This window comes from Muscardinus avellanarius, assembly GCF_963383645.1.
Source record: "Muscardinus avellanarius genome assembly, chromosome: 18".
Lineage (NCBI taxonomy): Eukaryota > Metazoa > Chordata > Mammalia > Rodentia > Gliridae > Muscardinus > Muscardinus avellanarius.
Genome location: NC_137804.1, coordinates 30,843,868 through 30,856,873, shown reverse-complemented (window position 1 = coordinate 30,856,873; position 13,006 = coordinate 30,843,868). Strand labels below are relative to the sequence as shown.

Here is a 13,006-nt window from a genome sequence, read left to right as displayed (position 1 = left end):
TACTGGGTACACCCACAGGCATTCTACCTTCAAGATGCACTCAACAGCCTGATTTTATTTCTTACTTGGAAACAGTGTCTCACCAGGTTGGTAAGAGTCTCACTACTTGCTAAGACTGTCCTTGAACCTATGATCCTCCTGTCTCAGCCTCCCAAGTACTGGGATTACAGGCATGTGCCACCATACCTTGCTCTTCAGAAACAGAATTCTGAAGTCTGGCGTGGTGGCACATGCTTGTAATCCCAGTACTTGGGAGGCTGAGACAGAGGAATCACTGTTTGAAGCCAGCCTCAGCAGCTTATAGTAAGGCTCTCAGCAACTTAGTGAGACCCTCTCTACAAATGAAATATAAAATAGGTCTGGGGGGTGTAGCCTGGACCACAAAAAAAATTAACAAATAGAATTATGACAGAGATTTCTTAATTTTACAAGTTGCTAACTTCCAGAGTCTCTAAATCAAACACAAATCAAAATAAAACACACACCTAAATACCTGCCCATCTACCTGTTTTTACTAGTCTATCAGCAGAATTATTGATTGCTACGCATCATCTATATAAAATTATTTTCCATGTTATTCAGGTAAATACAAGATATCTGTTTTGCTGTTTGCCTGGCTAGTACACATACCTGGGTAATAAACCTTTTTTCCATCAGTCTTGTATACAACCATTGTGATAAATTCTCGATTGTTTGCAAAATCATCCTAAAATCACAAAGAATCCAATGTGGTTAGGAAAATGGGTTCAAAATGCTCTTTACTTAATATAAAAAAAAACTTTAAGAGCATTTTTTCAGCTATTTGGTGCTATAAAAAGCAGATTTTTTCTGAGTTAAACTATTTCAGTACAAAAAATAGATGACTATATCATTTGAAATATAAGATTCTAAGATATTAAGATTATGGTTAACTTTTTTGAATTAGAACTAATGATTCAACATTTCCACCCTCCTTAGAACATTATAATGCTACGTTTGTAAAGCAGGCATAATAAACCCCTAAATTCTCACTTTTTGAAAATCATAAACTCCTTCACAATTTTTTTCAAATGATTTATGAACAAGATTTATAAGTATATGATTATAATACATCAATTTCCTTAGAGGAATATATTCATTTATCTGAGAAGATTCTATTTTCAGGGAACCTATATGATTATAACACATTAACTTCTTTAGGGGAATATATTTATTTATCTGAGAGGACACTATTTTCAAAGCACCTATGTAAGTTAAACAGGGTGGTAACAAATTATGTCTGATTCAAAATATGGTCTGAATAAATTTAAAAGACTTTCTATATGGGGTATTATTAGAAGGGAATCAGTACCTTGTCTGTTATGTGTCTACTAAGCAAAACCCAAACTGCAGCGCCCCCTTGCGGACACTGCACCTCCAGTTTGTACTGGGGGTTGTTGGCCAGGCTATAGGCATCTTTCACAGGTCCTTGCTTAGCATCCCAAGTACTAAAAGATAAAGTCAATAAAGAAGAAGGTAGTGATTACATTTCTCACAGAGCTAAAATACAACACTACTTTAAAAAGTGTTGTGTTTCAAATACAATTATGCTATTAGGTTTTCAGGGTTTTTTTTTTTTTTAACAATTCTTTCTATATTCCTCAAGAAATATAGAAAGATGACTATTAAAAGATCTGTGGGCATAACAAAAAGAATGCTAGTTCTAAATTAGCCATTACATTTCAAACTTTAAAAGTGAAGAGCATTATAAAGCATATTCCGAAATTTTTATAAAGTTACCTGTGAATACATGTTGATTCTTTAAAAAGACTTGGATTCCAACTCAAATATATCACATCATAATACTGGCAGAGGTCATCCCAGGAAATCCAAAATATTCCTGAAAAGTAAATGTCTGTATTAATCTTAAAAATCTTAATGATATATGGCTTAAGTACATTTCACCCTGTTTAAAAAAAAAAAAAAAACTTCTTAGTTGGGCATCATGGCACATTCCTGTAATCCAAGCTACTCAGGCAAGACTGCGAATTCAAGGTCAGCCTGGGCAACTTAGCAGCAATCTCAATTTTTTTTTTTTATTAAAAAGGTGAGGGTATATCAATTAGTGGTAGAGCACATGCTTGGTATGTCCACAAGAACCTAGGTTAGAGCAGCAATACTAAACAAAAATAAGTATTTTTTTCCCGTGGTACTAGGGATTGAATCCAGGATACATTCTACCTCCAAGCTACACCCCCAGCCCTATTTCTTAGTTTTTTGGGTTTTTTTTTTTTTTTCTCTCTCTCTCTCTCTCTCTCTCTCTCTCTCTCTCTCTCTCTCTCTCTCTCTGTGTGTGTGTGTGTGTGTGTGTGTGTGTGTGTGTGTGTGTGTGTTGCTGGGGATTAAACCCTGGAGCATTCTACCTCCAAGCTACACCCCCAGCTCTATTTTTTAGTTTTTTTTTTTTTTCCCTGTGTGTGTGTGTGTGTGTGTGTGTGTGTGTGTGTGTGTGTGTGTGTTACTGAGGATTTAACCCAGGGGCATTCTACCTCCAAGCTACACCCCTCCCCCGGTTTTTTATTCTTAATATTAAAACAGGGTCTCAGTAAATTGGGGAGAGCATTGCTATGTAGCTGAGGCTGGCTGTAAACCCATGTAGCTGAGGCTGGCTGTAAACCTGTCTCAGCCTCGCAGCCTTCCAATTTAGCCACCATGCCCCGCTGAATTTTTTAAAAACATGTTATTTGACAAAATTATAAAGACATATTTACCATTATCTATTTTCTGAGCTGTTCGGGGATCAAAGTTTAAGTACTTCTGCAGCTCTGGAGTCCAGTTTTTTACATCATTTTCACTGTATCTTCCTTTCCAACGTAAATGGCTCCAAGGATTTTTCAATTGGATAAATCGCAAGCCCTGTAAGAAAGAAAGAAAGAAAGAAAGAAAGAAAGAAAGAAAGAAAGAAAGAAAGAAAGAAAGAAAGAAAGAAGATGGAAGGAAGGAAGGAAGGGAGGGAAGGAAGGAAGGAGAAAGAACACTAAGTTATAAGTTTACCATAGTATTGGTTTTATCATTCTCTTATTAGAATGAATCTTGAGTACTTATCAATTTTTTCCCTTCAAATTAACATTTCCAACACTTTCACCAGATCCCATGTCTGATCAAAAACTATAGTTATTTACCCCCTAGAGCTATACTGTCCAAAACAGTAGTCACTGTGAGGTTAGATTTAAATAAAATTTAAAATCAGTTCCTTAGTCACATTAACTGCATTTCAAATGTTTGATGACCATGTATAACTACAAGATTATGCACTGGACAGTACAGGTACAGAACTTTTCCACCTTACAGGAAATTCCACTAGGCAGTGCTGCCTTAGAGCAGTATTTCCTGCCTTCTCAAAGCCCCCTCTGCCCCAGCCCCACTTTACTTCCCCGTATTCATATCCCAGGTCACCTTGGTTCTAATCACTCTTTCCTCTCAGAATCCCACAAATAAAACTTAATTTTGCTTCTAAAGGGTGATATTAGCTCCTGCTGCTCCCCTTTCCTGAAGGTCTTCTCTGATTACTTCTCTCAGTGAAAACAGAAACAGTGGAAAAGAAGAAAGAATCTTGACTCAGGAGTTGCAATGGGACAAAATTCCAGCTTTATCAGTTTATGGGCTTTCTGTGGGTCACTTACACTCTAAGCATTTGTTTATTACTATGTGAAAAGGATCAGCACATCTCCCTAGAAGACAACAATGAGGATTAAAGGAGGTAACAGAGGCAAAGTATCTAGCACTTAGTAATTTCCTTCTTTTAACTACTATAACTCCTCTAAACTTTATAGTGCTGGCAATCTTCATTACATTAAAATAAATGATATCCTATCTTATATTGTTTCCCCACATATACAATTGCAGACATCTTCTCAATAAGCTCATAAACTCTTTGAAATGGTAACAATATATTCTTTTTTTGAAGTCTCCACTAAGCTTATGGAATAGTGTTAAAGTTATGGTAAGAGCTCCATAAATACTGGGTTTGTCTACAGCACTTATTACACTGATTCAGAAAAATAAAAGAGCTAGAAATTCCAAAAGACTAGAATTGTTACTTCATGCATTCCACTTAGAAAATTATACAATTTTTCTAATGATGTCCTAAGCAAGACTGACTGGGATATTTAAAATAAAACAATCCTCTCTGACATTCCTGTTATTTTAAAGGAGGTAAATTGTGGCCCTAGGTAGATGTGATTTCTAGACTTGGGTAAGACTCATTTTTCACAGGTTATATTCATAGAAATTTCATTAATATAATTATTTTCTCAATTTCTTCTCCACCACCTATACCTCATTATACATCATTCAATAAATATTTAACTTTTAATTTCTTTCATTCATAAAACCTAGCTCTGCATCAGGACAGCTCCCTTATTTGACTGTAGCACTTTCTAAAAGAGAAACACAAAGAAAAGAAAAATTCTTCTATGCTTTGAGAGACAGATCCCAGACATCAGGGACATTCAAGGATAGATGGCTATATTTTTATTACAAGTAGAACACCAACAATTCAAAGGACCCCAAGTAGGGAAAGACTTGCTGAAGAATTATTTTAATTTGTTTTATGCTGAAACATTCTGTTTTTTCACAGTTATTTTTAAGTAGCAGCAAAGAAAAAGCCTTGGATGAGTTCAGAAGTCCTATGATAAGATTTGTCTGGACTGAAAGACAACAGTCTAAACCAGAAATGTACTTAACAGTAGATTGTTCCTGAAACATAACCTTCAGGAGGAGACATAAAAATTATCCCCGGGGTAGGCCAGGCGTGGTGGCGCACACTTGTAATTCCAGCATTCAGGAGGTGGAGAACGGAGGATCATGGTTCCCAAACAGCCTTAGCTACTTAGCGAGGCCCTTTGCAACTCAGTGAGACCCTGTTTCAAAAAATAAAAATAACAGAGACTTCCGGGAAGATGGCGACCGAGAAAAGCGGAGCTTAAGAGCCCCGCTAACAACAAATCTCCATTACCACAGAATCAGCGCCTTTCAAAGCCAGAAAACAACATCACCAGAGAAACAAAAAAAAATCACCAGGCTCCAGAGAGAAAGCGGACTGAGAACAGAGCCACAGAGGAGATCCTCACGCCCGAGGACGCGGCAGCGGAGCAGCACCATACTGCCGGTGGCACCGGCGAATTCACGGGACGGCCACAGCAAGCCGAGGGGAGCCGCTGCGGAACAGCCAGGCGGGATTTCTCGGCGCAGAGGGCATCTAAAGCTCCCAGTGGCTGAGCTCAGCACACGCTGCAGGGATTCAGAGTGGAAATCAAAACCAAGAAAAAAAAACGCCAGCCCCATAGCCGAGGGCGTAGCAGCGGCGCCATATTGCCACCGGCAGCAACAGCACCGAATTCACCGAATTCAGTACAGCTACATCTGCGTACTCAAGAACAGTGAGTCAAATTGCGGGCCACAGCGGAGAAATCCCAGTACTGTACTCACTGGGACTTGACCCAGTGGGAGAGGGGTGGTGGCAGTGATATCACACCATAGGAGAACGTGCAACTTGGCACCCCCCACAGTCTAAAGCAGCCTCTATCGACTCTCTGGGTCGGAGACTCTGTGATACAACCCAGTAAAGGAGTAGTGGGGTCTGAGATACTACTGACTTGAGATCCAGAGCACCTTAAGTGAAGTCATAGTGACCCAAGGGAAGAACCCAGAGAAGGCACAAACTTCCGAAATCATGGGAAAGAGGAATAATACTGGAGCAATGAATGCTCACAACCCCACAACATCAGAACCCGATAAAACAGAAAATCAGAGATTTCTAGAAGATCAAATCAGGAAAATAACTGTAGAAATAATAGAGGTGCTTCGAAAAGAACTCAGAGAGAGCCAAAAAGAGATAAAGGATGCAATTAATGAAGTAAAGGCCTCAATTCAAAGCACAAACAACCGATTAGAACACATGGAGAACAGAATCTCGCTCTTAGAAGATGATCATTCCAAAAATGAATGCATAGTTTCTAATCTAGGAAAAAATATCCGACAGCAGGAATCTGACACTGAAGAAATATGGGCCCATTTTAAGAGAGCTAACCTAAGAATAATTGGAATAGAGGAGGGAAAAGAAAGTGAAACCAAAGGGATCAACAATCTCTTCAAGGAAATAATAGCAGAAAATTTTCCAGACATAGAGCAAGAGGTCGATACGCAGGTCCAGGAAACGTATAGAACTCCCTTTAGACAGGATCGGAGAAGAGGATCCCCACGCCACATAATTGTCAAAATGACCAATGTGGAAGCCAAGCAGAGAATCTTAAAGGCACCAAAAGCAAAGGGCCAAGTGACATTCAGAGGCAAACCAATTAGAATCACTCCAGACTTCCCAAACCAAGTTATGAGAGCCAGAAGGGCTTGGAGTAACATATTCCAAACTCTGAAAGAAAACAACTTCCAGCCAAAAATTTCCTACCCAGCAAAACTTTCTATCAAATTAGATGGAGAAATAAGAAGCTTCCATGACAAACAGAAACTGAAGGAATTTATGTCTTCAAAACCAGCACTAGAGAAAATACTCAAAGAGATTAACTACAAAGAAGAAATAGGTAACACACACCAGAACCAGAGAAACAAGATTTTCCATCCAACAGACAACTAAGATTGGTTATCTGTGGAGATTCATTATTTATGTTAGTCTTTTACCTATCTCTAAATTGTATTGTTTGCTTTTATTGTTGCTAATTTTTAGGATTTCTACTTGAAATATTAATATACCTTCAGATATAGCATTTGGAAATATTTTATCCCATTCTATCAGTAACTTTTAACTCTGTTTATGTTGTCTTTGGATATACAATATGTTTTTTTTTATTTTTTAGGGAGTTTGTATACTCTTCTGTTGCCTGTGCCATTGAAATCATAACCAAGAAATCACTGCCAATTTCAATGTTGTGAGGTTTTATGACCCAGATTTTCTCCTAAAAGTTTATAGTCTTAAGATTTATATTTAGGTCTTTTATCTATTTTGAGTTAATATTTGTATATGGGATTAGGTAAGGGTCCAACTTTATTCTTTTCCATGTAATTATTATTTTTCAACAATATTTAGTTAAAAGATTATTTTTTCCGCCACCAAATGTTCGTGGAAACCTTGTCAAAAATAACTTGACAATATAGGGAAGAATTTAGCTCTAGGCTTTTATTTAACTCCAATGGTTTATATATCTGCCTTTAGAATAGTACTACACTGTTTCAATTATTGTAGCTTTATATGGTTTGAAATCAGAAAATATACATCTTCTAGCTGTGTTCTTTTTCAAGATCATTGTGGGTACCTAGAGTCCATATTCCATATTAGGATAGATTTTTTTTCTGAAAAATAAATATATAAATATATGATAGTTTCACCTAAAAAATAGAAAAAATAGATTCTCTGGTAAGAAAGAAAGTAAAAAGAAATATTGAAATGTTATCTTTAAGTCATCAAAAGCTTGGTATCAGACAAATGAAACTGTTATGTGAGATTATCATTTTTAATTTTTGATAAATTGCTATAATACTAGATGTCAATCACTAAGCCAAGCATGGGAGGGAGGGATAGGGAGAGAATGGGGTGGGGATCGAGTGGGGGCTGACTGGGCAATGTGTGCATGTATGTCTACAAAAGTATGTATCCCACTATGATGTATGAATACAGTGCACCAATTAAAAAAAATTGTCCATGTACATATTTATCCTGGTATAAGTTTATTTTTAGGAAATATCACATTAGAATAATATGTTGGATAACATAATATTTTTCCTACCTCTGGTAATAATGTAGAATACCCAAGTAACAACATCAACAACCAAAATGTAAAAACAAAAAACAAAGAAACAAAAGAAGTAAAGAAGACAATTTACATTTTATTTGGTACACTATTTTGTGAACAAGATTAATTTAATAAGATGATAACCAATTTTAAATAAACTTGTATAATTGCTGAGTTGATAAGAAATAGAGTAAAATAAAATGTCTAAAATCTTAAAAAAAATAATAAAATAAATAAATAAAAATACTAAATAATAGGGCTGGGGGTATAGCTCAGAGGTAGAATGCCCCTGCATTCCATCCCCAGTACCGCAAAAAAAAAAAAAAAAACTATCTGGGGGTAGGTCGTGGTGATGCACGCTTGTAATCCCTGTACTTGGGATACTGAGACAAGAGAATCGGGCAAGTTCTCGGCCAGCCTCAGCTTCTTAGTGAGGCCCTCCGCAACTTAGTGAGACCGTATTTCCAAATAAAATACAAAATAAGTCTAGAAGTATACCCTGGAGGTAGAAAGCGCCTGGGTTCCATCACTAGTTACACACACACAAAACAAAGACCCAGGGGAAGGATAGCTGGGACTAAGATGAAGATTCTAGAACACTCAAGCAGATTCAGAGAGAAACAAAAAGAGTAATACATTTGTGGGCAGATTAGTAATACTAACAAGACAATTTTATTAAGAAAGTCATAAATGGTATAAGATTGTGGGTGGTTTTAATCAAAGACTGAGTCTATGTATAAAAAAATAGTTTCTAGAGATAAACGCCTGAATAAGAGACACATGACATTTTCTTATTTTGCAGTAGTGTGGAATGAACCCTGGGGAGCTTTACCTCTGAACTACATCCCAGCCCTTTTTGTTTTTTATCTTGAGACAGGTTTTGAGTTGCCCAGGCTGGCCTTTGTTCCTTTGTTCCTCCTCTATCAGACTCCCAAATTCTGGGATTACAGGTATGCACCACCACACCCAGCTCATAATACCTGTTAATACCAAATGATTATATTACTGGTTTGTGGATTTAGTATATTTTTACCATCAGAATATGCTCCTGCCTATTTTTAAGTTTACTGTAAAACAGTATGCCTCATTAGGCCACATACATCTTGTGTTTACCTCATATCTCAATTGTATCATTTTCTCCTATCTTTGAGTTGATCTCATATTGTTTTGTTGATCACAGGCCCTAGGAGCCATGGGTATGATACACATACACACACGTACAATATAGCCTATCTATAGGTTATAACACTTAGGTTTGTGTAAATATACTGGTATTTGCGTAACAACAAAATCACTCTAACAACAAATTTCTCAAATTGTATCTCCATCTTTAAGTGAGCTATGACTTAATTCTATGTGCTTCGTTTTTTAAAAATGTTGTAATACACAGAGGTGACTTTGTTATTACTGACTGATCATGTTTTTCTAATTCATAAAGCTTATCAAATTTTCAATTAAAAATAACTAGTAGTCAGGTGTGGTGGCGCACGCTTGTAATCCCAGCATTTGGAAGGCTGAGACCAGAGGATCGTGGTTCGAGGACAGCCTCAGCTACTTAGTGAGGCCCTCTGAAACTCAGTGAGACCCCGTTTCAAAATAAAAAATAAAAATATATGGCAGGGGGTGTAGCTTGGAGGTCGAATGCTCCTGGGTTCCATCCCCAGACCTGCCAAAATAATAAAAACAACACCACCAACAACAACAACTAGCAAGGCCCAGCATGGTGGTGCACGCTTGTAATCCCAGTACTTGGAAGGCTGAGACAGGAGGATCCAGGTTTGTGGCCAGCCTCAGCTACTTAGGTTCTCTGCAACTTAGTGAGACCCTGTCTCAAAATAAAAAAATAACTAGCAAGCTGAGGAATAATAAAATTACACATCCGAATACCTTAGCCCAAGTATATGCCAAGAAAGGGACTAGAAGGCCTGAAAGCATGTAAGGAAGGACTTCAAGGAAGAGAAATACTTGTTCCCACAATCCACTGGTAAGCATCTTGCTATTTTTCCTCCTTTCACAAATTCTTATTCAGTGTCTACTCTGCTCTACAACTCACTACTGCAAATAACCCAAACACCTATATGCAGTCTGGAACCTTGGGAGCTCTGTATTCACCTCAATCCTGATACTTTTATGGACAAGAAAAAGAGATTTAACAGTGTTTCTGTTTTATCATCAAAATCTGTGCTGTCACAATCTGTGCTATTAAGTTGTTTAATATAATATCTAGAGTTGTTTAAAAACTACCTTAAACCTTAACTTTTTAGTACCCAAAAGTCATTTCATTTCCCATTTCTCTTTTTTTTCTTCAGTACTGGGGATTGAACCCAGGGCATTCTACCTTCCAGCTACACTCCAAGTCCTATATTTATTCTTTATTTCTAAACAGGGTCTCACTAAAGTTGCGGAGGGCCTCACTAAGTGCTGAGGCTGGCCACAAACCTGTAATCCTCATGTCTCAGTCTCCCAAATACTGATATTACAAGCATGCACCACCACACTTGGCTTATTTCCCACCTCTTAAAACTCAAAATTTCCAATGAAAGAGATTAAGTTGTTTAATATAATACATTGCTGGGCGTGGTGGCACACGCTTGTAATCCCCGCGCTTGGGAGGCTGAGACAGGAGGATCACGCAGGTTTGAAGCCAGCCTCAGCTACTAGTAAGGCTCTCAGCAACTTAGTGAGACCCTGTTTCCAAATAAAATATAAAATGGGTCTGGGAGTATAGCCCGGAGGTAGAAAGCCTCTGGGTTCCACCCCCAGTACCACCAAAAAAATAAAGTTAAATAAAATTAAATTAAATTAAAAATATATACATATATAATACATAGAATTTTTTTTAAAACTCTACCTTAAACCTTAACTTTTCAGTATCCAAAAGTCTGATGATCATTTGGGATCCTTGTAGGATGTCTTATCAAATAAGAGGGGAAAAAAAAAAAAGTTTAAGTCAAACCTTAAATTCTCTAATATCCAAAACTGCATATGCATGTGTGGGAACCAGGCCCCACTTCTCCCCTTCAGCTTCAGTCATCATTCCAGTTGATGCAGTGATAAGGACATCGCCTTTGTGAAATCTATAATGATGCCAAAGACAAGTAATTAAAGGTAAACAAATTTACAATCTCAGATAAACACCATCTTTCCCTTTAGTGTAATGGTTTACATGAAAATTTCCACAAATATGAAATCTTTTTTAAAATGGGATATTCTACAAATAACCCAATCAAAAATGGTCAAGTGAACTAAACAAGACACTTCATCAAAGATAAAATGGCCAATAAACGTATTTAAAAGTATTCAACATCATTAACAACAAATTAAAACAATTTAGCTACAAATTAAAACTACCCTGAGATTTCACCTAACCCCAATTAGAATGGCAATCATTAAAAACACAAACAACAACAAATGTTGGTGAGGATATAGTGAAGTGGGAACTCTAGTACACTGTAGATAGGACTGCAAATTAATGCAACCACTTTGGAAAACAGTATGGAGGATCCTCAGAAGAATGGGAATGAACCTACCATATTATCCAGCAATACCACTTCTGGGTATCTACCCAAAAGAATGGAAACCAAACTACCAAACTAATGTATGTGTATCTATGTTCATAGCTGTACAATTCACAATTGCCAAACTATGGAGCCAGCCAAGATGAATGAATTACAAAACTATGGTGTATGTACACAATGGAATTTTTGTTTTTTTGTTTTCTACACAATGTAATTTCACTCAGACATAAAGAACAAAATTATGTCATCTGCAGGGAAATGGATGGAACTGGAGAACATTATACTAAGTGAGATTAGTCAGTCACAAAAAGTAAAAGATAGGATGTTTCTCCTAATATGTGGAAGCTAGAGAGAAAAAAGATCATAGGAAGAACTCTAGACAAAGAAGAAGAAACCACAGATGAGCAAATAAGGCAACCTGAGGGGGTTGGGAGGTGGGAAGAGGAAAACACACTAATGTACATGACGTATATTCATAAACATATCAAAGTCAATAAGCCAAATGTGAGAATGAGGGAGCGGGAAGGAATGAGGTGGGAAGTGAGAAAGGGTTAAATGAGTGATGTGTACATGTATGCCTCTACCATCTTGTACCCCATTAAGATGTATGACTACAATGCACCAATTAAAAAATTACATAATAAGAAAACGGGCTATTCTTAACACCTCTGAGGTACCTTTGAGAAGAAGACATTTTTAATTCAAAGCATGTCAGACATTATCATATTTCCTTTTTGTCCCCCAAGACAACTTAATTCTTAGGCAAAAATCTATCAATGACAAAAAGCAAATGCTAAATTTTCAGTTTACAAATAAGGATGAAGTTGTGAACTATCAAATACACTTTCTGAAAAGAGGTAATATTTTATCAAATCACTGAGCTCTTTGGGATCCTTGTAGGATATCTTATCAAATAAGAGGGAAAAAAAAAAAAGCTTAAGTCAAACCTTAAATTCTCTAATATCCAAAACAGCATATGCATGTGTGGGAACCAGGCCCCACTTCTCCCCTTCAGCTTCAGTCATCATTCCATCATTCCTTTAATAAACATGTATCATATTGTCTGAGCAATTTCCCAGTCCACACATGTGGATTATTCTCTTAAAGCTTAAATTCCCAAGCTACTTTTTTCTTACTTTTCCGGGAATCAGTAAGTACTCATAATTGTCAAACAATTTTTCCCTATTATACAGGCTAACTGTAGCAAGCACATAAAGTCTATTTTATTTATTTTTTTTTTTATTTATTTTTTGTGTGGTACTGGGGTTCCTGGAAGCCCTTCTACCTCCGGGCTACACTCCCATACCTATTTTTACATTTTCATTTTGGAAACAGGGTCTCCTAAGCCAGCGCACGCGGCTGGCTTCGAACCTGCGCGATCCTCCTGTCTCCGCCTCCCAAGCGCGGGGATTACAAGCGTGCGCCACCACGCCCGGCTAAAGTCTATTTTAAAATCTTATAACTAGCCAGGCGTGGTGGCGCACGCTTGTAATCTCAGCACTTGGGAGGCTGAGACAGGAGGATCGCACAGGTTCAAAGCCAGCCACAGCTACTTAGGCTCTCAGCAACTTAATGAGACCCTGTTTCCAAATAAAATATTTAAAAATAGGGCAGGGGGTGTAGCCCAGAGGGAGAAAAGCCCCTGGGTTCCACTTCCCTGTACCACAAAAAATTAAAATAAAAAAAAAATAAAATCTTATAACTAAAAGAGACAGCTTCTACAAT

At 37.3% G+C, this 13,006-nt stretch overlaps 1 protein-coding gene across 6 annotated transcripts in view; it reads right to left on the bottom strand.

Moving 5' to 3' along the window:
• CAPN7 (calpain 7) overlaps window positions 1-13,006 on the bottom strand; it is a gene marked incomplete at both ends in the record, with an annotated part of 56,651 nt that overhangs the window by 7,293 nt on the left and 36,352 nt on the right. For 3 of the 6 annotated variants that reach the window (XM_080715271.1, XM_080715272.1, XM_080715273.1), the window contains 5 exons: window positions 631-706; window positions 1,331-1,466; window positions 1,759-1,858; window positions 2,730-2,874; window positions 10,720-10,840. In XM_080715271.1, the coding sequence (XP_080571397.1) occupies window positions 631-706; window positions 1,331-1,466; window positions 1,759-1,858; window positions 2,730-2,874; window positions 10,720-10,840 (578 nt within the window). The remainder of the gene's footprint in view (window positions 1-630; window positions 707-1,330; window positions 1,467-1,758; window positions 1,859-2,729; window positions 2,875-10,719; window positions 10,841-13,006) is intronic. The other 3 variants (XM_080715274.1, XM_080715275.1, XM_080715276.1) reach the window with 1 other exon arrangement.